The 24,024-nt window shown below is 43.9% G+C and overlaps 1 protein-coding gene and 1 long non-coding RNA gene across 2 annotated transcripts; both read left to right on the top strand.

Moving 5' to 3' along the window:
• The first annotated feature begins 1,350 nt into the window (after positions 1–1,350).
• LOC141100187 (uncharacterized) lies at positions 1,351–23,455 on the top strand. The gene is made up of 3 exons (XR_012234625.1): positions 1,351–1,650; positions 19,934–20,086; positions 22,257–23,455. It is a non-coding gene; the product is annotated as an uncharacterized lncRNA (long non-coding RNA).
• LOC141100181 (uncharacterized) lies at positions 16,531–18,203 on the top strand. Its single transcript, XM_073588483.1, has 2 exons — positions 16,531–17,152; positions 17,270–18,203. Exons 1-2 carry the CDS (start codon positions 17,139–17,141, stop codon positions 18,201–18,203), a joined length of 948 nt encoding a protein of 315 aa, XP_073444584.1. The 5' UTR covers positions 16,531–17,138.
• Positions 23,456–24,024: the final 569 nt, after the last annotated feature.

Genomic DNA, 24,024 nt, shown 5'->3' with positions numbered 1-24,024 from the left:
GGTGTGGTACCCCACCATCCAGGTAGGCTGGGAACTCCCTTTCACATTCCAACACCTGCACCCCACACACAGGATAGTTCAGCAGGGACCCATCCATGCTTTATGCTGGAAAGGTCATAGGGTGCCTTTTGTGGTCCCTGGCTTCGTAACATGAAAGGTGCTGGGGAGGCGGGTGGAGTTAGATATAAAAGAGAGGGAAGGTGTAGGATTTCAGGTCAGTCTGACAGAAGGTCAGTGGAGAAAGGAAGTCACTCAGACAGGAGTGAGGATCCCTGGAAGAGGGATGGATGAAGGAGTGCTGCAGATGCCTCAGTGACCTGAGCCAGCTGGCACGGGAAAGGAACAGAAGGAAAGAGACGTAGACTGGAGACTACAGATTCCATAAGAGAGAGATAGAACAGATCGGAACGAAGGAGAATAGAAGGACGGTGGGAAGCAGGTTAAGAAAGAGAGAGAACCCTTCCAGTCCAGAGCGCAAAGGCCGGAGCCCGGTCCCCGAGGTTGATTGGATCTTTATGTCCGGCAACAGACACCAGAGGAGTAGTGAGCCACTATCGCCTTACTCCCATCATAGACTTGGGACACAACAGCAACTGAATAGAGAGCCGGGACGCAGAGAGGAGTCCACGAAGCAGGCTACAGCTGTCTGTCATACAAGTAGAGACTAGGAACACCTAGAGAGAGGCATTCCAGGGTAACTAAGTAATGGAGTGCTTCACACCTAAAGGCGCATTGGAGGAGTCATTCAGTAAGGTACATATTGGCGGAGTGTGGAGGGGAGAACCCTATCCAGCTTGGAGGTTGGCTGGGGCCCTGACCTGAAGAACACAGTGCGGAGGCAGGCATTGGTGTGAACTGCAAACAGTGAGTAAAGCTTTGGAACCGAATACTCTGGTGTCCTCCAGTTATTCCAGCACCGCTACATCTGGGTAACAACATCTATACCATTCTGCGCCTCTCCTCATCCATTGCACCTACACTGCCCTGAGACTACAGCTCCACCTGTGGGGAGCTACACCATCTTTGCTGCACCACACCATCAGTCCCAGTGGATCTGTATGCAGCGTTGGCTCAACACCTTACTTGCCAAACACCACGGGTGGTGTCACGAACTATCCAAATAAACTATTACACCATTAACATCACCGCCATTGATATTGGGCACCCAGGGCCACGGACCAGGTCACCGCTGCTGTGACACACATTCCCCCTGACACCGGCCCGGTACCGAGTACCCCGCTGCCCTGGGTGTGAGGGGCGACCCAATTTGTTAGATACAGGCAGCATAGGGGTTAAGCAGATGGGAGGAGTCACAGCAGAACAGCACAGAGCAGGGAGGTATAGGAAAGGCACTTCCTGATTAGAGGCAGACACCTGAGCACCTTGCCCAAGGGCAGGATGTGTGAGCAGAGTATTACAGGCAGTGGGGATAAAGCTGTTTTAGTAAGGGGCACTATATAGAACTTATACAGAACCGTTCCAAGTAAGGATCTGAAGCTAGCGGCTGGGATTAAGAGGTAGCTTAGTTGGCAAGCCCATTACCCTATAACTCGCAGCTGGACCAGGGAAACGGCAGGAAGATGGTGGGACTGGAGCACGAGTGGGACAGAGATTGTCCAGAAGAGCGACAGTGATTGTCCAAGGAAACAGGTGGGACATGGATTGCCCAGAGATATAGTTAAGCTTGCTGGGAAAGGGAAGCTGATGCAGAAGATAGAGTTTGTCCAGATGACAGGGAAAGATAACTTACTTAAATTGTGCTGCCTGTGTGAAGAATGCAGATAAGATGTCTCTGTGCTTGACTTATACTGCCTATGTGATGAATACGCTGCTGTCTAGTAAGGTTTAGCTGCTGGAAAAAGACATCGTCTCTGAAGTGATTTGTGGAGCTCATGAATGAGGAGCCGACATGGGAGCAGCTGAGGGGAATCTAACAAAGCCTGTGAGTGTGCTGTGGTGCATGCTTCACATGCAGTACAAGTGACTTTATTTATCTTTTCATGTACAAGGTGCCGGGGTGCTTACTGACTGTTGCTTAGTGAACTCACCCATGACTACCACTCTGTGTCACCTTGTTACAATACAACTCGTCATATCCCACATTGTAATTTTGTGGTGGTGAAATGAAGCTGACTGCAGACCTCACGTATATTAAAAAAATATTTTTTTCTGTTCCTAAACGTGATACAGCTTGCCGTATCTCATGTAGTCATTTTGTGGAGGTGAAATCAAGCTGTCTGCAGACCTCATACACATTTAAAATAATATTTTTTTCTGTTGCTAAACGTAATACAGCCCACAATGTCCCACATTGTAATTTTGTGGCGGTAAAATAAAGCTGTCTGCAGAGCTCACGCAGATAAGCAAACTGTTTTTCTGATGCTAAATGTGATACAGCCCGTCGTATCCCACGTTGTCATTTTGTGGCCGTGAAATGAAGCTGTCTGCAGACCTCACGCACATTAAAAAAATAAACATTTCTGTTGCTAAATGTGATACAACTCGTTGTATCCCATGTTGACATTTTATAGTGGTAAAATGAAGCTATCTGCAGAACTCATTAAAAAAAATATTTTTTTCTGTTTCTAAACGTGATACAGTCCGCCATATCTCACACTGTCATTTTGTGGCGGTGAAATAAACCTGTCTGCAGCGCTCATGCAGATGATAAAAAAATGTTTTTCTATTGCTAAACGTGATACAGCCTACCATATCCCATGTTGTAGTTTTGTGGCGGTTAAATGAAGCTGTCTGCAGATCTCACGCACACTAGAAAAATTATTTTTTGTTGATAAATGTGATACAGCCTGCCATATACCACATTGTAATTTAGTAGCAGTAAAATGAAGCTGTCTGCAGACCTCACGCAGATGAAAAACAAAAACAGTTTTTCTGTTGCTAAACGTGATACAGCCCGTCGTATCCCACATTGTCATTTTGTGGCAGTGAAATGAAGCTGTCTACAGACCTCATGCATGTAAAAAATATTTTTTTCTATTTCTAAATGTGATACAGCCCACGGTAATCCACTTTCTCATTTTGTGGCGGTAAAATGAAGCTGTCTGCAGACCTCATACACATTTTAAAAATATTTTTTTCTGTTGCTAAATGTGTTACAGCCTGCCAAATTCCATGCTGTAATATTATGGCCGTGAAATAAACCTGTTTGCAGAGGTCATGTAGGTCAAGACAAAAAAGTTTTTCTGTTCCTAAATGTGATACAGCCCATCCTATCCTACATTGTCATTTTGTGGCAGTAAAATGAAGCTGTCTGCCAACCTCACGCACCTTAAAAAAAAAATTCTGTTGCTAAACATAATACAGCCCACCAAATCCCATGCTGTAATTTTGTGGCGGTGAAATAAACCTTACAAAGTCAAGAAATAGAAGGCGAGCACCATCACAATAGTCCACACATCCGAACCATCATACGTGTATAAAAGAGACGCAGCCGGCAATACACCTGTTTTACCCTTAGGTGCACATTCATGGAAAATAAGCTAATCCACATAGCAAAAAATATTAGAAAAGGCGGCACTCACCGGGTAATGTAGTCAAGGCTTTATTATAAAAGCATATCAGCGGGAGAATGGGTGCAAAAAGGAGATAGCAACGACGATCGTTTCGCGCTGCAAAGGCGCTTCCACAGGTTACATGGTGAGCTGCAACCGGCCAAGGAGGAAATACCCACAACCAGAAGTCAGGACCCCTCCCACCGGTGCCGCTCACTTGCTGAGCAATCAACAAAACAACAAAAAAATATATACATAGTTCACATAAGTGAAAGCAAAAATAATAATAATACATATAATAGTACCATAAATACAAAGGGAAAAAGAGAAAAAACCACAAGCTTAAAAGAAGCGAAAAAAAAACGATTTTTCACCAAAAAATTTTTTTTCCATTTCACAAAAAAACAGACATATCAATCCTCTCATTGAGTCCCATACGCTCTAAAGCACGGGTTTGCATAATCCACCTGGCCTCTCGTTTCAATAAATTCCTATTCAGATCACCTCCCCGTGAGGGTAGAGTAACCCTTTCTATGCCAGCAAATGATAATGCCGTTCTTTTCTAATATTTTTTGCTAGTTGAAATAAACCTGTTTGCAGAGCTCAAGTACATGAAAATGAAAAAAAGTTTTTCTGTTGCTAAGTGTGATGCAGCCGGCCGTATCCCAAGTTGTAATTTTGTGGCGGTAAAATAAACCTGCCTGCAGAGCTCATGGAGATTAAAAAAAATGTTTTTCTGTTGCTAAACGTGATACAGCCTGCCATATCCCATGTTGTCATTTTGTGGCGGAGAAATGAATCTGTCTGCAGACCTGTTGATAAATGTGCAAATGAAAAAAAAAAAAGTTTTTCTGTTGGTAAACGTGATGCAGCCTACCATATCTCACATTGTCTTTTTGTGGCAGTGAAATGAAGCTGTCTGCAGACTTCACGCACATTAATAAAATGATTTTTCTGTTCCTAAAAGTGACACAGCTCTCCATATCCCACGTTGTAATTTTGTGGCTGTGAAATAAACCTGCCTGCAGAGCTCATGCCGTTGAAAAAAAAAGTTTTTCTGTTAGTAAATGTGAGACATCGCTCCGTATCCCACGCTGTAATTTTGTGGCGGTGAAATAAACCTGTATGTAGACTTGAGTTCATGCTGATGAAAAAGAAAAATGTTTTTCTGTTGCTAAGTGTGATACAACCGACCATATCCCACCTTATCTTTGAGTGGCTGTGAAATTGTTATGAGCTGTTGGGTCGCCCTCGCACATCCAGGGCAGCGGGGTACTCGGTACCGGGCCGGTGTCAAGGCGGGAATGTGTCACAACAGCAGTGACCCGGTCCGTAGCTCTGGGCGCCCAATATCAATGGCGGTGATGTTAATGGTGTTAGAGTTTATATGAATAGTTTGTGACGCCACCCGTGGTGTTTGGCAAGTAAGGTGGTAAGCCAACGCTGCATGCAGATCTGCTGGGACTGATGGTGTGGTGCAGCAGAGATGGTATAGCTCCCCACAGGTGGAGCTGTAGTCCCAGGGCAGTGTAGGTGCAATGGATGAGGAGAGGCGCAGAATGGTATGGATGATGTTACCCAGATGTAGCGGTGCTGGAATAACTGGAGGACACCAGAGTACGCGGTTCCAAAGCTTTACTCACTGTTTGCAGTTCACACAACTGCCTGCCTCCGTACTGTGTTCTCCAGGTCAGGGCTCCAGCCAACCTCTAGGCAGGATAGGATTCTCCCTTCCACACTCCGCCAACATGTACTTTACTGAACGACTCCTCCAATGCGCCTTTAGGTGCGAAGCACTCCAGTACTTAGTTACCCTGAAATGCCTCTCTCTAGGTGTTCCTAGTCTTTACTTGTATGACAGACAGCTGTAGCCTGCTCGGGGACTCCTCACTGCGTCCCGGCTCTCTATTCAGTTGCTGTTGTGTCCCAAGTCTAAGATGGGAGCAAGGCGTTAGCGGCTCACTACTCCTCTGGTGTCTGTTGCCGGACATAAAGTTCCAATCAACCTCGGGGACTGGGCCCCGGCCTTTGCGCTCTCTGGACTGGAAGGGTTCTCTCTCTTTCTCAATCTGCTTCCCATCGTCCTTCTATTCTCCTTCGTTCCGATCTGTTCTATCTCTCTTATGGAATCTGTAGTCTGCAGTCTACGTCTATTTCTCCTTCTCTTCCTTCCCTGAGGAGCTCGTTCCACTAAGACCAGTCCTCAACCTCTCCTGACTGACTGCCTTCCACCGCCTTGAGCTCCTCTCAGGCTGACCTGCTGTCAGCCTGCTCTCTCTCTGGGACTGACCCCAGACAGACCTTCTGTCAGACTGACTTGAAATCCTACACCTTCCCCCTCTTTTATATCTAACTCCACCTGCCACCCCAGCACCTCTCGTGTTACGAAGCCAGGGACCACAAAAGGCACCCTATGACCTTTCCAGCATGAAGCATGGATGGGTCCCTGCTGAACTATCCTGTGTGTGGGGTGCAGGTGTTGGAATGCGGAAAGGAGCTCCCAGCCTACCTGGATGGTGGGGAACTAAACCTTAGGAGAAGGTGCAGTACCTCCGTGGAGACTGAAGCCTCAGGGGCGCCACAATGTTACATTAAACATAAAACCTGCACAAAGTTACCTTGTCGTGGTGGGATGGCTTTCATGCTACTTTTGATCAAAAACAGTATTACTAAAAACTCTGTATTATTTAGATGCACTTTTGCTTTTACTTATTTAGTTACAGCAGGGTTTTTGCTCACTTTGTCTTTTGCAGGTTTTATGTTTTATGGCCAATGTCAACATGCATTTATACGCTGCATGTGTATCATCTCAAACCAAGCTCAATTTTTGTGTTTTTTCTTTGTATTTTTTGCATTCTGTGCAAGCTGGGGTGTGGCCTCCCTCTCCTGAGCTGGAAATTGTATGTAAGGCTTCCCCAGACTGGTGTCTACTGTTTGGGACCCAGTCCTTTTGTCTGCCCTTGTTCACACATTGAGGTCAACTTTGACACAAAGCAAGGTTTTTAATATTAGACAGTGTAGGACTATCCCGAACAGAGTTACCTTGTCGTGGTGGGATGGCTTTCATGCTACTTTTGATCAAAAACAGTATTACTAAAAACTCTGTATTATTTAGATGCACTTTTGCTTTTACTTATTTAGTTACAGCAGGGTTTTTGCTCACTTTGTCTTTTGCAGGTTTTATGTTTTATGGCCAATGTCAACATGCATTTATACGCTGCATCTGTATCATCTCAAACCAAGCTCAATTTTTGTGTTTTTTCAATGTTACATTAAATACATTTTTTTTTAATAAATGTGATACAGCAGCCTAGATCTGAGTTTGAAATTGATTTGAGCACTTATTATAGATTATATAGGTCTCATCCATACTAAAAGCAAATTTTGTTATGTTACTAACGCGATACAGTAGAGGAGATCTCATTTTGAAATTGTCTGGGGCATCTAGTCTATGTTATATAGGCCTCATACATACAAAAAAATTCTTCTGTTACTAGCACCATAAAGTAGTGGAGAGCTCTTTTTTTAATTGTTTTGAGCATATCTTCTTTGTCATACAGGCCTCATCCACAGAAAAAAAAATATTTTGTAACTAACGTCACACAGTAGGTGAGATCTCATTTTTCAAATTGTTTAAAACATATCTTCTTTGTCATACAGACCTCATCCACAGAAAAAAAATTCTTCTGTTACTAACATCATACATAAAATCATAGAATGGTAGAGTTGGAAGGGACCTCCTGGGTCATCTGGTCCAAACCGCTGCTCAAAGAAGGATTCACTAAATCATCCCTGACAGATGTCTGTCCAGCCTCTGTTTGAAGACTTCCATGGAAGGAGAACTCACCACCTCTCGTGGCAGCCAGTTCCACTCATTGATCACCCTAACTGTCAAAAAGTTTTTTCTAAGATCTAATCTGTGTCTAATCCCATTCAGGTGCATCCCATTGCTTCTAGTCTTTCCTTGTGCAAATGAGAATAAAGATGATCCATCTACAATGTGACAACCCTTGAGATATTTGTAGACAGCTATTAAGTCTCCTCTTAGTCTTTTTTGCAAGCTAAACATTCCCAAATCCTGTAACCGTTCCTTATAGGACAGGGTTTGCAGACAGGTCAATATTCTGGTTGCTCTTCTCTGAACTTGCTCCAGTTTATTGATGTCTTTTTTAAAACGTGGTGCCCAAAACTGGACACATTATTCCAGATGAGGTCTGACCAAAGAGGAGTAGAGGGCAATAATGACTTCACGTGATCTAGACTGTATGCTTCTGTTAATACATCTCAGAAATGCATTTGCCTTTTTTGCTGCTGCACTACACTGTTGACTCATGTTCACTTTATGGTCTATTAGTATACCCAAGCCTTTTTCACATGTGCTGTTGCTTAGCCCTATCCCTCCCATTCTGTATAAGCTTTTTCATTTTTATTGCCCAGATGTATTACGTTACATTTTTCCCTATTAAAAACCAACCTGTTAGTTGCTGCCCACTGTTCCAGTTTATTTATCTCTTTGAATCCTCTCTCTTTTCTAGTATTAGCTATTCCTCCTAGCTTTGTGTTATCAGCAAATTTAATCAGTTTACTCTCAATTCCTTCAAGATGTTGAACAATACAGGGCCCAAGACAGAACCCTGTGGTACCCCACTTGAGACATTCTTCCAACTGGATGTGCAGCCATTTACGACCATTCTTTGGGTCCGATCACTAAGCCAGTTATGAATCCACCTACCAGTTGCCTTGTCCATTCCATACTTAGTCATTTTGTTCAATAAGGATGGTGTGAGGTACTTTGTTAAATGGTTTGCTCAAGTCAAGATATACTATATCTACAGCATTTCCCTGATCCACCCAGTCAAAGATTCTGTCATAGAAGGAAATTAAGTTAGTATGACATGACTAAGGCTAGTCTCACACTAGCGTATGAAGGAGCTGCGGACGGCTGCGGGCTTCCTCAGTGAAGCTCCGCCCCAACCGCACCTCCTCTTGTCAGCTCCGCCTCTGTCAGCATGCGGCCTGCGTACGCTATCTTTAGCATTAGGTACGCAGGCCGTGCCGATGCATGTGGATGCCTCCGCATGCGTTGGTTTGATGCTGCGGTGACCTGCGCCAAACGCAGCATGTTTCATTTTGGTGCGGTCGCCGCACCATCGAAACAACGCATGTGGAGGCATCCGCACACATTGGCACGGCCTGCATACCTAATGCTAAAGATAGGGTACGCAGGCCGCATGCCGACAGAGGCGGAGCTGACCGGAGGAGGTGCGGCCGGGGGGCAGAGCTTCACGGAGGAAGCCCGCAGCCGTCCACAGCTCCTCCATATGCTAGTGTGAAAATAGCGTTATTAGTTAGAAATCCATGCTGACTCTGGTTAATCACTTCATTCTTATTGATGTACTTGCATACATGCTGTTTAATAATTTGCTCAAAGATATTTCCTGGTATAGAAGTCAGACTCACCGACCTATAGTTCCCTGGGTCCACCTTCTTCCTCTTTTTGAAGATAGGAACATTTGCTCTTCTCCAGTCTTCTGGGACTTCTGCTGTTCTCCAAGAATTTTCAAAGATTATGGAGAGTGGTTCAAAAATGTGTTCTGCTATCTCCTTCTGTACTCTGGTGTGTAATTCATCTGGACCTGGCGACTTGAATTCATTTATGTTAGCTAAGTGTTTCCTCACTATTTCTGTTTATAGATATCCTGGATTCTTTTATTCCTTTAATAGGACAGTGAAGATCAGTTGATGCTACATTTCCTTTCTAAGAGAAAGCAGATGCAAAATAGGAATTTAAAAGTTCGGCCTTCTCAACATCCTTTCTTGCAATTTCATCATTTTCATCCTGTAAAAATCCTATAGCATCTTTGACTTTTCTTTTACTTTTGACATATCCCCCAAATCCTTTTTTATTGTTTTTGACGTCTCTTGCAAGCCTTAATTCATTGTCAGCTTTAGCTAATCTGATTTGTGCCCTGCAGGTTCTGCAATCAGCATTATATTTTTCTTTAGATATACCTCCCTCTTTCTGTTTGATAAACATTTCTTTGTTCCTTTTTAGCATGTGTTTAAGTGTTGTGTTTATCCATCCTTGTTTCCTTAAATGCTTCGTATTCTTCCCTCTTTTTGGAATTGTTAACAATTGTGATTGAGAATCTAATTTTTCAAGATTTCAATATGTGGCCTGTATTTTTAAATCCTCCTCTGTGCTCCCCCATCCTGCTCCGTGATCCCCTGTGCTTCCCTCGTCCTCCTCCATGCTCCCCTCATCCATACTCACCCTGCTGTGCCATTGCTGAACATCTCCTGCATCCTCCGTTGTCCTGTGTTGAGCGGTCACATGGTACCGCTCATTAAGGTCATAACTAGACGCTATGCCTATGGGAGTGGAGTTGCATCCATATTCATGACCTTAATAAAAGGAACCATGTGACCACTCAACGCAAGAAGAAGCTGCCAGCCCTGGGACAATGGAGGATGCAGGGGAAGTTCAGCAATGGCACAGGAGGGTGAGTATGATGTCCCAGCCACTGGCTCCTGCCAACGCTCCCCCTCCCCCCGCTGTTTTCTGCACAATGACTCGTGTATAAGCCGAGGGGGCCTTTTTCAGCACAAAAAATGTGCTGAAAATCTCGGCTTATACACGAGTATATAAGGTAACGTATATACTCGAGTATAAGCCTAGATTTTCAGCCCATTTTTTAAGGCTGAAAGTGCCCCTTTTGGCTTATATGCGAGTCATATATGCCAGGGGGTTGGCGTGGAAGGAGAGCGGTGGTATCAGATCATACTTACCCCCTCCTGGTGCAGTCTCTGCAGCCCCTGCTTCTCCCAAGGTGTCCAGAGCCTGTGTTCAGCGGTCATGTGGTCCACTCATTAAAGTCATGAATATGCGCATATTCATGACTTTAATGAGCAGTACCACGTGACCGCTGAAAGAAGGAAGAGCTGCCAGAGACCGTGGGAGAAGAGCAGGGGCTACAGAGACCGCACCAGGAGGGGGTAAGTATATGCAATATTCACCTGTCCCCGTTCCACCGCTGTGCGCTGCTCTGTCCTCTGCGTCCTTTGCAGTGATGTTCAGGTCAGAGTGCGCGATGATGTAGTTAGTGCATGCCGCGCCCTCTGACCGAACAGTCACTGACAGAGGACCCGGAAGACAGAGCGGCACATGGCAGTGGAACGGAGACAGGTGAATATAGCAGGTGCCAGGGCCCTGAGTCAGCGGTGACACTGACACCTGTCCCCCATAGTGTGCCGATGTCCTCGCCTGCTCAGGACACAGGCACCTGGCCCCCAGTGACGAGAGGTGAGTATGTCATTTTTTTTTATTCACAGCAGCATATGGGGCATATATATGGAGCATCTTATGGGGCATAATATATGGAGCATCTTACGGGGGAGCATCTTATGGGGCATAATATATGGAGCATCTTATGGGGCAGCATATGGGGCATAAATCTATGGAGCATCTTATGGGGCCATAACCTTTATGGAGCAGCATATGGGCATATTTTATGGAGCATATTATCAGGACATTATTAACCTTTGTGCAGCATTATATGGGGTGTATTTTGTATGGAGCATCTTATGGGGCCATCATGAACTGTATGGAGCATTATATGAGGTGCCTGATTCAATATGGCTATTCAAAAACATTTAACCTACTGATGTCTCAATTAATTTTACTATTATTGGTATCTATTTTTATTTTTGAAATTTACCAGTAGCTGCTGCATTTTCTGCCCTAGGCTTATACTAGAGTCAATAAGTTTTCCCAGTTTTTTGTGGCAAAATTAAGGGGGTCGGCTTATACTTGAGTATATACAGTAATATTTTTTTTCCAGCTGCATATTTTTAGGCAAGCTAAATATTTTTTTGGCATCTAATTTTTTTTTTCTGCCAGCTAAATCTATTTTGAACAGCTAAATATTTTGTGGGCAGCTAAATATTTTTTGACAGCAAAATGGGGACAAAAATTTTTATAAGACACTCCAAAAAATACTACAGTACCACAAAAAATCCCGGAATTTTCAGCGCACTAGATATGATACCTGGGATGGGCAAAACCGTTTAAAATTGCTGGATTTTCACGCTGTAGTATTAAAAGGATCTGGCTGTAGTCTGCAGTGTCAACAAGCAAATGGAGAAAAAAAGGCTCTGGATTGCTTTGGAATAAAATAATCAGGATTGAGGTACAAAAAAAATTATTCCTAGCCACTGATACCTGGAGCTAGGTATATATGTATTAGGCAGCAGCAGACAGTAATAGATCCTTTTGATGTATGCAATGATATCTATATACCCACATACAGTGCCTGCGTGCGTTGCACTGATGTGTATATACGCACATACACTCCCTGCCTACCTAGCACTGCAATCTCTATACCCTGTAATTGGTCCTTAGAAGGACTGTTGGTTTAGCTGGATTTGTGGATTCTATGATGGAATACCCACACTAACTAATAAAAGCACAAATCTGTCCCTATCTCAGCAGTAGCTCTCCCTACCCTGTCTGATTCTGGACGTGACTGTGACAAGCAGGTCGGCGGCTGGTCTCTTATAGACCTGATGACTGTGCAGCCAGCCAATCACTGTAATACCACAACAAAGATGGCTGCGGCATTACAGTGCATGGCAGACAATCCCTGCATGTTGATTGGCGCTCTAAAGAACGCCAAAATTGCAGGGCGTAGACCCGAGCTCCCGCCAAATAATCCCGGAAATGCTCAGTGCTCGCTGAGTACCGCGAGTATAGCTTTACTCGAGCAAGTACTGACTAGTGGCGAGCATGTTCGCTCATCACTAATAACTATGGCTTGCATCTGGTATTTATTCCTAATCTTTCATTGAATACTTTGGTTCCTGCTGTTAATGACAGACTTACAAAGTGGCATAAAGCTCAGGAAGAAATAATTGAGATATTACAAAAGGTCCAAGATAAACATTTCAAAGCCCCTCATACCCTTCAGGTTGGTGACAAGGTTTAGCTTTCTACAATAATCTGAAAACGAACGCACCGTCTTCTTAATTGGATTAAAAATTCATAGGACCTTTTTGAAATTTTTGCACAAATTAACCCAGTTGCTTTCTGTTTAAAACTTCCTAACAGCCTGAAAATATATAATGTATTCCATAGAGCCTTGCACAAACCATTCAATGAGAACCTGTTTTCAGGAAAAACTCAGCCACCTGCTCCACCATAAAAAGTCCATGGTGAAGAAGAGTACATTGTGGATAAAATTCTTGACTCTAGAAGATTGAGAGGAAGATTGCAATATTTGGTGCAATGGAGGGGTTATGGAACAGAAGATAATGGGAGCTGAATTTCATGTAATATCTCCCATTAGAAGTGCAGTTGATTAGACAGCTGGGACTGGGCGAGATAGTAGGTATCCAGCCTTGCATTGGAAAGGTGTTTGGGAGTAAGGCCGGGGTCACACTCGCACTGGTCTCTCGCATCAATACCTGGCACTGCCGCCGGCAGTCAGGACCGGAGTGTGTGCCTGCATGTATTTCTATGCAGCTGAATGTTCCGGTCTGAAATGCTAATGACAGTGCCCGATATTGATGCGCGAATTTCTCGCATTGCAGTCACAAATGTGACCCTGGTCTAAGAGGTAGTGTCTTGTGTGGCTGTGATATTGACCTTCCAGGACATTTTGGGGCCATTACTGAGGTCTGTAAGGAGGAAGACCAAGCTGCAGGTGCCTGCATCATACTGGGTCTGGAACTGCTGATGCTGCATCCCATGTTGCTTGAGGGAAAGAATAGGGGACAGGACAGGCCCCATAACCCAGGAAGAGGGGGTGTGGCTAAGCAGGCAGTGCGGAGATAGAGCGCGAAGAAAGAGTCACTTCCCCGCCGGCAATGAGAGCGGAGGCAGGTGTGTTTTGTACTCCTCAGCATGAGAGGCAGCGCGGAGTTGTGCTCCAGCAGAACTTCAGTGGGTGCTCTGGTGAGACAGCGTGTGTGCAGAGCGCCGTGTGCCCGTCTGTGCGGAATGCGGTGCTTGCACAGATAAGGCCTCTTTCACACTTCAGTTTTTTGCCATCAGTCAAAATCTGCCAAAATTTGAAAATGGCGGATCCGCTTTTTCTTGTTGCGGATCCGCCATTTTCCCCATTGGGATACATTAGTGGCGGATTTTGATGGATGGTCGTCCGTTGCGTCCGATATTCGGCGGATCCGCAAAATTCTTTGCGGATTCTGTCTGAGGGGGACGGAGCTTGTAACGTTTTTTTCCGCCGTCAAAATGGCGGATGACGGCGGATCCGCCATCATCCGCCATGCGGTAGAATGGCCGCCTATGGGCGGCGGATCCGCCAGGATCCGCGATTTTTCGGAATCCGCCGGCAGGATCCGCAAAATCGCACTGGGCATGCCCAGAAAAATATACTTTTCCAGACAGTCCCAAAGCTATATAAGGTGGGCTAATTGGGCCCAGACATGCAGTAGCAGTCAGCCAGCAAGCCTGCCAGAGGACACCCACCAAGCCTGCCAGTACCAGCTCCCCTACAAGTGTGAGTATACCTATTTATGACGTGTGTGTGTGTGTGTGTGTGTGTGGCCTGCGAGTGTTGCATGTCTGTTTTTTTTTTTTTTTTCATACTTTTTTTTTTTCTGTTGCTTGTGTACTGCATTTTATTTTCATACAACTGTAATTATATTGTATTTTTTATGCTGTGATTGTGTGGTGTATGGTATGTGGTGTAATTGGGCCCAGACAATCCGGCACCAGCAACACTGAAGACACCAAGCAAGATATCCGACTGCAGCCTGCCTGATAGAAGATTGAACTAGAGCTATAAAACCTGTCTGCACAGCTGCAAGTCTACCACCTGCAAGACCCCTGGAGCGTGTGTGCGTGTATGTATAGCCTGTGTGTGTGCATTTTTTAATTATTTTTTTTTTCCATCTTTTTTTTTTTTTTCTGTTGCATGTGTACTGCATTTTATTTTCATACAACTGTAATATTGTATTTCTTGCTGTGATTGTGTGGTGTAAGGCCGGTTTCATATTTGCACTTTATAGCGCAGCGATGACCCAAAAACGGCCGTCACTAATCCCCGTCCCATCCGGTCATCGCCGCCTACTAGCGCACATGGACGCTTGGGATCTGCGCACCCCATCTTTAGTATGGGGTGCGCAGATGGTGCGCTGGCAGGATTTTACAGTGTGCTGTGCACTTTTGAAGGTGTGCCCTTGTGCGCCAAATGCAGCATGTTGCATTTTGTCGCGCATGGCACACCTTCAAAAGTGCGCAGCACACAGTAAAATCCTGCCTGCGCACCCCATACTAAAGATAGGGTGCGCAGATCCCAAGCGTCCATGTGTGCTAGTGTGTGTGTGTGTGTGTGTGTGTGTGTGTGTGTGTGGCCTGGCTGTGTGTTATGCGTGTTTGTGTGGGTTTTTTTGTAAATAATTTAATTTTTTTTCTTTTGTATGTTTATTGGATTTTATTTTCAGATTTGCAATTGTGGTGTTATTAATGTATCTGTTGTAAATTGGTGTTTTTTTATTTTTCATTTATTGTGGTATTTAAAATAAAGAGCAGAGTAGCTCCTATTTGTTGGAACAAAAAATAATAATAAACTGTTTTGAAAAAATCTCCTTTGTATCATTTAAAAAAAAAAAAAAAAAAGGTAAAATTAAGTTACCATAAAGGTACATTAAATTTTTGGTATACAAGTGTGGTTAAAAGTGAGAGATTGCAACATGAAAATAATCTGGGTATACACAGCTGAGTTTTTCAGGGAATTCAAACACAGTGTGAGTATACACAGAAATTAAACACCTTCAATCACTGGTTACACTCTCGGTGAGAGTTTGAGGGAATGCAAACACTGGTATACACAGCAATTACACACCTTCAATCACTGGTTACACTTGGTGACACCTTCAATCACTGGTTACACTCTCGGTGAGAGTTTGAGGGAATGCAAACACTGGTATACACAGCAATTACACACCTTCAATCACTGGTTACACTTGGTTACACTTTTTCAGGGAATTCACATGCAAAGAAAGTGGGTTTACACAAAATATTACACACATTCAATCACTGGTTACACTCGGTGAGAGATAAGGAAATGTAGACATGCAAACACTTAAAATACTGAATTTTTTTTTTTATTAAAACTTTCATATCATTTTCTTAATACTTGCAGATCACTTAATAATGAAGCGCCACCAGAAAAGCAGCAGACACGGCCAGCCAGGCCGCAGCAGGGATGGTGAAAGAGAGCGCAGCAGAGCTGACCGGTCAGGCCGCAGCAGAGATGAATACCCAGGCCGTGGCAGAGTACAGACAACCATTAGTTTCCCTGTAAGTATAAAGGCCTGAAAGCTTATTATGATCCTTTGTATAGTAGCTTAACAATTGTCTTTATACTTGCAGATCACTTCAGCAAGCACCACCAGCCAGGCCGCAGCGGAGACGGTCGGACAGGCCGCAGCAGAAACGGTCAGCCAGGCCGCAGCAGAAACGGTCAGCCAGGCCGCAGCAGAAACGGTCAGCCAGGCCGCAGCAGAAACGGTCAGCCAGGCCGCAGCAGAGACGGCCAGCCAACCTTTATTTTCCCTGTAAGTATAAAGGCCTGAAAGCTTATTATGATCCTTTGTATAGTAGCTTAACAAGTGTCTTTATACTTGCAGATCACTTCAGGAAGCACCGCAGCTGCCAACGCAGCTGCCCCAAACCATAATGTCTTCTCCTGAAAGCTCCCCCTCACATCATCAGCGAGCTGAGGTAAAAAAAATTTTTTTTTAAAATAATTTTTTTTTTTGGTTAAAAACACTATCCATGTATTATGTTTTAACAGGAAGATGATTCAGAGGACTTCCAGGAGGAGGCGTGCAGGGTGGAGAGACGCAAGGAGGGGGTGCGCAGAGTGCAAGTTTAGCACATACACAGATACATAATGCTACACCCAACACAAACATTCATCACAGTGCACACACAATAACTACGCATCCATCCAAATTTTTTTTTTTTGTTTACCACAGTCTTTAGAATCCGGTGCCCGCACTAGAGTGACTCCCAGGACATCCCAGGGTCGTCAAGGTGATGCATCTGTTGGTCGGCAAAAGGTAAATAACCCCATTTGGATAATTGTTTAAATGAACATCATGTGTTTAAATAGAATGTAATTTTTTTTGTTTTGTTTTGTTTTTTATCTTCACAGGTTTCACAGCGTGCTCCCCGGAGATATATGGAGGAGGGTATCATGATTGATACTGACGAACTCATCCGTGAGGTGGAAAACCCGGGAGCCGCTGTGGAACAAGGCAAACCGTCTACACGCCGACCAACCAACCACCCGACGGCTCTGGGATGAGGTCTGTTCTTCAGTTATTGAGAACTGGGAGGAACTCAATGCGAGGGCCAGGGATTTTGTGCGTAAGTATTACAACTTCAGTAACTTATATTCCAGCATGTGAAGTGTCGAATACTAAACCCCTTTTTTTTTTTTTTGCTTCACAGGTGACAGGGTTATCACACGGTGGCGGTCGCTCCGGGATCGCTTCAAGAGGGACTACAACAAAGAGATGCAGACCCCGAGTGGATCGGGAGGACGCCGGGGACCCCAGTACAAAAACTACAAAGCCCTGGCGTTCCTGTGATCAACAATGGTGTGCAGAAGGTAAATATTACCCAAACCATTTCTGTAGTAGAAATGTTTAACCACATTTTTTTTCAGCAGACAAATTAAATATCAATATTTTTAATATACATTTTTTCTCCTTTTTTTTTTTTTTAGCACCATCTGCAGCACTCGGGAGTCTGCTTCAGAGTTGTGTCCCTCTGGAGTGATCCCTAGTGAGACCGCCCCCGGTGACCACATCGAGGTATCCGACCCCTCTCTACCTACCCTCTTGTCTCATCCCTCTATCCCCTCCACCAGCACTGGAGCAGCAGGGCAGACTTTATCACATGAAGCTGCTGGTGACGACTTGTTCCCTGTTCCCCACCCCTCAGACACTGCCGCAACATCTCGACCAACTTTTGGTTCTGGCCGGCAGCGTCTGAGGAGTCAGGAAAGGATGACCTTGTCTGACTGTTTGAGTCTAAACTCATCTGTCCAGCACGGTTTCCACACTTATGGAGAACGGTTATCTTCTGGGTTGACCATGATCAATCAAAGTATCATGGAACTCAGAAGATACATGGAACAGATGAATTTAGAATCAAACCAGACACCGAGGCATACCTTTTTTCAATCTGTTGTCCGGCAAATGGAAGGTTTAAGTACTCACCAGCAGATGCGTGTGATGCAAGCCTGTCAGAATGCTCTAGTGGAAGTGCTTGATGAAGCATCTCATCCTCCCCCTGTCCATCCTTCCACAGTCCATCCTTCCCCCATCCATCCTTCCACCACCATCCATCATCCTGCCTTCCCTCCTCCTACCACTCCCTCTCCTTTCTCTAGTTCCCCATTCCATTCTTCCCAGTACCTTCCTTCCCCATTGCATTATACCCCAATGCCCTCACCATACCCACCCCCACATACACCTTCAATGTACCCACAAACCTCGTCTGTCCATCCACTCCCATCCCAACCACATGTGTTAAACCCCCCTTCCACTTCTGGTCCTCACCAACTCCCTCCCCAGTCCTCTACCCCCCCCCTCGATGTGGTCAACCCTGTTAACCCCTCCAATACTATCTCCACCCAACATTATCACACTTTGTAATGTTTTCTTATCCAAAAAACATACCAAAAAAAAAAAAACCTTACAAAAAAGGTTTAAGATACCAAAAAAATATACAGTTATTACAAATTCAGAAATAAACTTTTTTTTTTTTCAAAAAACTTTATTGTGTTGTTTCTTTTTTGCTTCTTTCTTTGGAAATATTCAAATTACACCAGTGGTGTAAAAGGTAAACACAACACTTGGTAACACAACACACAACAATATTTCACAGTACACCGGTGGTGTACAAGGTACAAAAAAACTGGGTAATCTTTCACAGTACACCGGTGGTGTACAAGGTACAAAAAAACACTTGGTAGCACAACATTTGGTACACAACACATGTGAACATTTCAAAGAGTAAAACGCTTGGTACACAACACTTGGTAAAATTTCAAAGTGTCACATTTTACGCTTGGTACCCAACACTTGGTAACATTTGTAAGTGTAAAACAACACTAGGTACACAACACTTGGTAAAACTTTATGCTTGGTACCCAACAATTGGTAACACTGCAAAGTGTAAAACTTAAAAAAAAAATCATGTCATGGTAACAATGATTGGGAAAACCAAACACTTGGTAAAATTTCAGTTAAAAAAAAAAAAAAGTTACTTACAATTGGTATAGAAAATGATATCATGTCATCTTGCCAGTCCACTTGTCCCTCTGGTGTCACAAAATAGACTGCAAAGGTGTCCCTCATTCTTGCCACTGAGCCAGTACTCCGAAAAGTTTGCTGCTCATAATCCCACAAGGTGGTTTCAGACAGATTTTCATCGATGGAAACTGGTTCGTTTGAAAGGACAAAATTGTGCAGGATTACACAGGCCTTCACCACCTCATCCACAGTCTCTGTTTTCATTTTCATGGCCGTTAACAGGACTCTCCATTTGGCAGTTAAAATTCCAAACGCGCACTCCACCACTCTGCGCGCTCTGGTTAACCGATCGTTATAGATTCTTTTCCGGTGTGTTAATCCACGACTACCATATGGTTTGAGTAGGTGTTTAGAAAGCTGAAAAGCATCGTTGCCAACGCACACAAAAGGCATTGGTGGGCCTGTTGTTCCAGGGAGTGGTCTTGGAGGTGGGAAGTCAAAATTGTCTCCATACAAGCGACGGCCCATGGTGGAAATCTTGAATACCTGAGAGTCATTAGAACGACCGTATGCACCGATGTCCACGGCAATGAATTTGCAGTTTGCATCCGAAATGGCCATAAGCACAATAGAAAAGTATTTCTTATATAGTTGTAAAACTGTGAACCAGATGGAAATGGAGGGAGGTGAAGGATTCTCCAGTTGCCAGGAATCTGTTAAAAAAATGGAAAAAAAGTAAAATTAATACAAACTACAAGCCATAACATAACAATAAAAGCCTGCAGAATCTGAAACATTTTGGTGGAGAAGGAACCAAGGGGAATTCAGGTCTACCCGTAAAACCCACCATAATTCATTTTCTTCAACATCCTCTGTGGATGAGGAGGTAGCATCCAATTCCTCCCTAGTACCCTTTGTAGGGGAAAGATTGGGAACAAATAAATTTGGCCAGAAGAGAGGCAAAACTCAGACAAAGAGGAAAATGACTCCTCCACAATCTAAAGAAAAGAAATCTAAAGGTCATCTGGAGGTAATTAATTTATCAGATCATAAACTTACGCAGCCTCAGTTGGATGTTTTAAGTAAGGGTCTCACTTTTGTTCCTTCTAATAAATTCAATTATTTTGTAGCAATGAAGGACCTTCAACTTTTCCTGAGGAAGGTGGTTTTGTGCAAATTGCACTTTAAACCGGAAGACATTGATGTAAATATGCTTACTCAGGAACAAGAAGCTATTAATATACTTGAAGAATTGGAAACCGGCATGCCTCCCCCAAGTACAGGTACTTTTCCAACCTTTCTTACTCCGAGGTCAACCACGTTTCCCCCTTTCTCCACCTGTTCGCAGGTGGATATTTTTAATAAACTAGTCTTGGAGGATTTTAAAAAGCTTTCGAGCAAAATGAACCATGTTAACCTGACTAAAGTACAACATGAAGCTATAAGAGAATTAAGGGGTTTGAAAGACGTGGTAATTAAACAGGCCGATAAAGGGGGAAATGTGGTACTTTGGCCATCCACCATGTATGAGAGGGAGGCATATATTCAACTCCCTGATAATCCGATCCAAAAATTCTCTGCACAATTGTTCCAGATTCTGGATGAGGCAGTTACACAGGGTATTATCCCTAGGAAAATTTGTGAGGGACTTATGGTGGAAAACCCGATAATTCCAACATTCTACTTGTTGCCGAAAGTGCACAAAAATCCAACCATTCCCCCGGGGCGTCCGATTGTCTCTGGCATTGGAGGGCTGTGTGACACTGTATGTAAGTTCATTGATTACTATCTTCAACCGTTGGTGGAAACGCTGCCCTCCTATGTCAGGGACACTACGGACGTCCTGAGGAAGATTGACGGTTTGTCACTTGAACCTGATATGCACTTAGCGACAGTGGATGTGGAATCACTTTACACGAGCATTATGCACGTGGATGGTCTGGAGGCAACTAGTTTTTTTCTAAGCACAAGCAATTACGAATCCACACTATGCTCGCTGATTCTGGAGCTCCTTGAATTTATTTTGACTCACAACTTTTTTATTTTTAAAGACCGTTTTTTTTTGCAGCAGCGTGGCACTGCGATGGGCGCGGCCTGTGCCCCGTCTTATGCCAACCTTTTCTTGGGCCACTGGGAGAGGGGCATTTTTGGAGGCGGGGTGCAGGCCGCGGCCCATGCGCAGTGCTGGTTTCGATTTATTGATGATGTTTTTATTATTTGGCAAGGGAGCGAGTCTGGCTTCGTAAACTTTATCGGTGAGCTGAATAAAAATAATCTAAATATTAAACTAACTTATAAGATCAACCCTAAAGTTATAGATTTTTTGGATATCAAAATAATGGTGGATGATGAGGGCAGGATACAGACCGATGTCTTCCGTAAGGAGACATCGGTCAATTCATTGTTACACGCTACATCTGCCCATACATCATCCACCATTCAAGCAGTGCCTATTGGGCAATTTTTAAGAATGAAAAGGGTGTGTTCTACCGATGGGGCTTTTAGGGACCAGGCTCGTGACCTGAGCTCCAGATTCAGCGAGCGTGGATATAGTAATCGGTGCATTAAAAAAGGTTATCGTCGAGCTTGGGCCACACCCCGCGACCAATTGCTTGTGGGGCCTGGCCGCATTAACACACATGGTAAAAAAGATTTTGTCCTAAGATACATTTCTACGTTTAATAACCAATGGGACAATATGCGCCAGATTTTGCAGAGACACTGGTCTGTACTCCAGACCGATCCGTGTTTGAACAAGGTTCTACCATCCAATCCATTAATGACAGCTAGAAGGGGTAAAAACCTTAAAGACCTGTTGGTACGTAGCCACTATGTGGCAGCCCCCTCGAGGGGTCTGTTTGGGTCACAGCAACCAAAGAAAAAATGGGGGTGCTTTCCTTGTGGCTCATGTCGAGCCTGTGTAAACATTTGTCGAGCAACCGCATTTTCTTCAGCAGATGGTTTGAATGAATATCAAATCTTATCATATATATCGTGTAGTACAAGATTTGTGGTGTATTATGCACTATGCCCTTGTAAGCTCATCTATGTGGGCTTAACATCTCGCGAACTCCGTGTTCGCACACGCGAACATGTGAGGGACATAGTGGCGGCAAAGGAAATACAAGATGTTTCTGGTTTAAAAACGGTCCCTAGGCACTTCAAGCTGTGCCATAACTCAAACCCGACTGGCTTCCTGGTTCGCGGCATAGACCGCATCCATTGTGGAGCCAGGGGGGGGCGATTACAAAAAAGCATTGGCACAGCTTGAGTGCCGGTGGATTGTGACCCTAGGTACAATGTTCCCAGCAGGCCTTAATGAGCAGCTGTCATTTACGTCATTCCTCTAAATGGTCCTCTTCTCTCTCTTCTTTTTCTCGTTTTTAATTATTTTATCTGTATCTTTTTTGTATGTTCATATTTTAATTTTTTGTCTTATTTGTTTTTTATGAGGTCTTTATCTCTCTACATGCGTTAATATTGCTCTATAACTATGGACACCGGGGAGTGAAGAGCTGCAAGAAATTGATGGAGGACGTGCGCATAATTTTAGAGCTAACTGATTCTTATTGTAATAACTATCTATGTTACATTGAAGAGAGCTCTGTGATTCATTTTTGTATATGTATCGTTCTTTCTGGTATATCTATTCTATTGCACTTTAAATGGATTATGATTATTAATTTTGAATTTTATATTTTCCATTATGTGTTAAAATAGATAGTGTTGAATCATCATGTTGAAATGCATCTATATTGTGGCTTCCCATATTTACATTGGTACACCATGTGGTCTGGAAAGATTTCTTTTTTCTAAATAGCCAATAGATGTTTTCAATTGTCTCATCAATGTGCAGAGGAATCTGGTTTGATGTCCCGCGCATACGCATTAGTGTCCTGTCGCGTCGCTGCAGTCTTCCATACGGTTCCGTTGTGTGCACACGCAGCCATGGCAACAGCCACTGCGATGATGCACGCCGGTTTCCGGGAGGACCGGTAGTGACGTGACGGGACTCAGGCGAGCTTCTGCGCATGCGCGGTTTTTCAAAGATGGCGCGCGCCATTTGTAAATTGTCTACTCCCCTATAAAAGCATACAGGTGGCTTAATAATGCATCCACACAGCCCCCCGAGGAAGCCCAGTAGGGCGAAACGCGTCGGGCAGTAGAGAGGCTCTCTAGGACCCTTCATGGGTAAGGTGATGTACTTTTTGCACTATCAATAGCACTTTAGCGGTTCCCTGACTAGGGATGGTGGGTGAGGTGTTTGTCATAATGGGAGCATAGGTATAGGACTATTACTCCTTTTCACCTTTCTGTGTGTGTGAACAACCTTGGGCTATGATTTTGCCCTTACATATTTTTTTGAATTTATTGGTGACTATGGCATGTGCTGTTCCCACACCAGTGAAGGTGGTTCATATAAAAATGTCTACATAAAGGAATTTTTTGCTCCCATTTCACCCTCCCCTATGTCCCAATTAGGGTGTTACAATGTTTTCCCCTTCTTGGTTGAGGGGTTCAATATTGATAGGTGTTTCCACCTGGTACCTTATTTGTCTCTCTATCATGTCTCCACCTTGATACTGACTCATTTTGTTTAAATTGATATTTTTGTAAGAAATGTGCACTAATAAAAATGTATGTTTTACTGATGTGATTTTGAAAAGTGGTTTTTGTTGGGTTGATTGACTCCGATTTTCTATGAAGGTTTCCATGTTTATGGGGAGTTACCCATTAATTTTGATGTTCTGAACAACATCACTTCTAGCAGGTATGAGCATAATTGTGTCACTAACATTTTAAAAGGTAGATAACTTACCGAAGGGTCACCATCAAACGCTCCGCCGGTGATATAGAAAACCGCATTTGTGTGTCCCTTCTCCAGATTTGTTCTCCAACACGATCCACCAATATCTCAAAGAATTCCAGCCTCATGCGCACGTAGTTGAAGAACTTGTCCGGATTATCCCTCAATTCCAGGTACAATGTGGAAAAAACACCACGGGTGAACCTCTGCGCATTAATGGGATGAATCCACTGGCGCCGTCTCCTCATACGCAGGATTCGCAATCTTCTTTTCTCCCTCTCGAGAGCAATAATTGCCAACCGATTCAAGTGAAGATCCAATTCCACACAGAAGCTGTCAATACTCGCAATAACTCCTTCCATCGCTGCCACTAGCTCTAAAACCTTTCAAATAAATTGTATCACAACACCCTAG

This window comes from Dendrobates tinctorius, unplaced genomic scaffold, assembly GCF_039654945.1.
Source record: "Dendrobates tinctorius isolate UK_male_01 unplaced genomic scaffold, ASM3965494v1 ptg000011l, whole genome shotgun sequence".
In the NCBI taxonomy this organism is placed as follows: Eukaryota; Metazoa; Chordata; class Amphibia; order Anura; family Dendrobatidae; genus Dendrobates; species Dendrobates tinctorius.
Note: the sequence above shows the minus strand (reverse complement) of the source record. Positions and strands in the feature narration are given on the sequence as shown.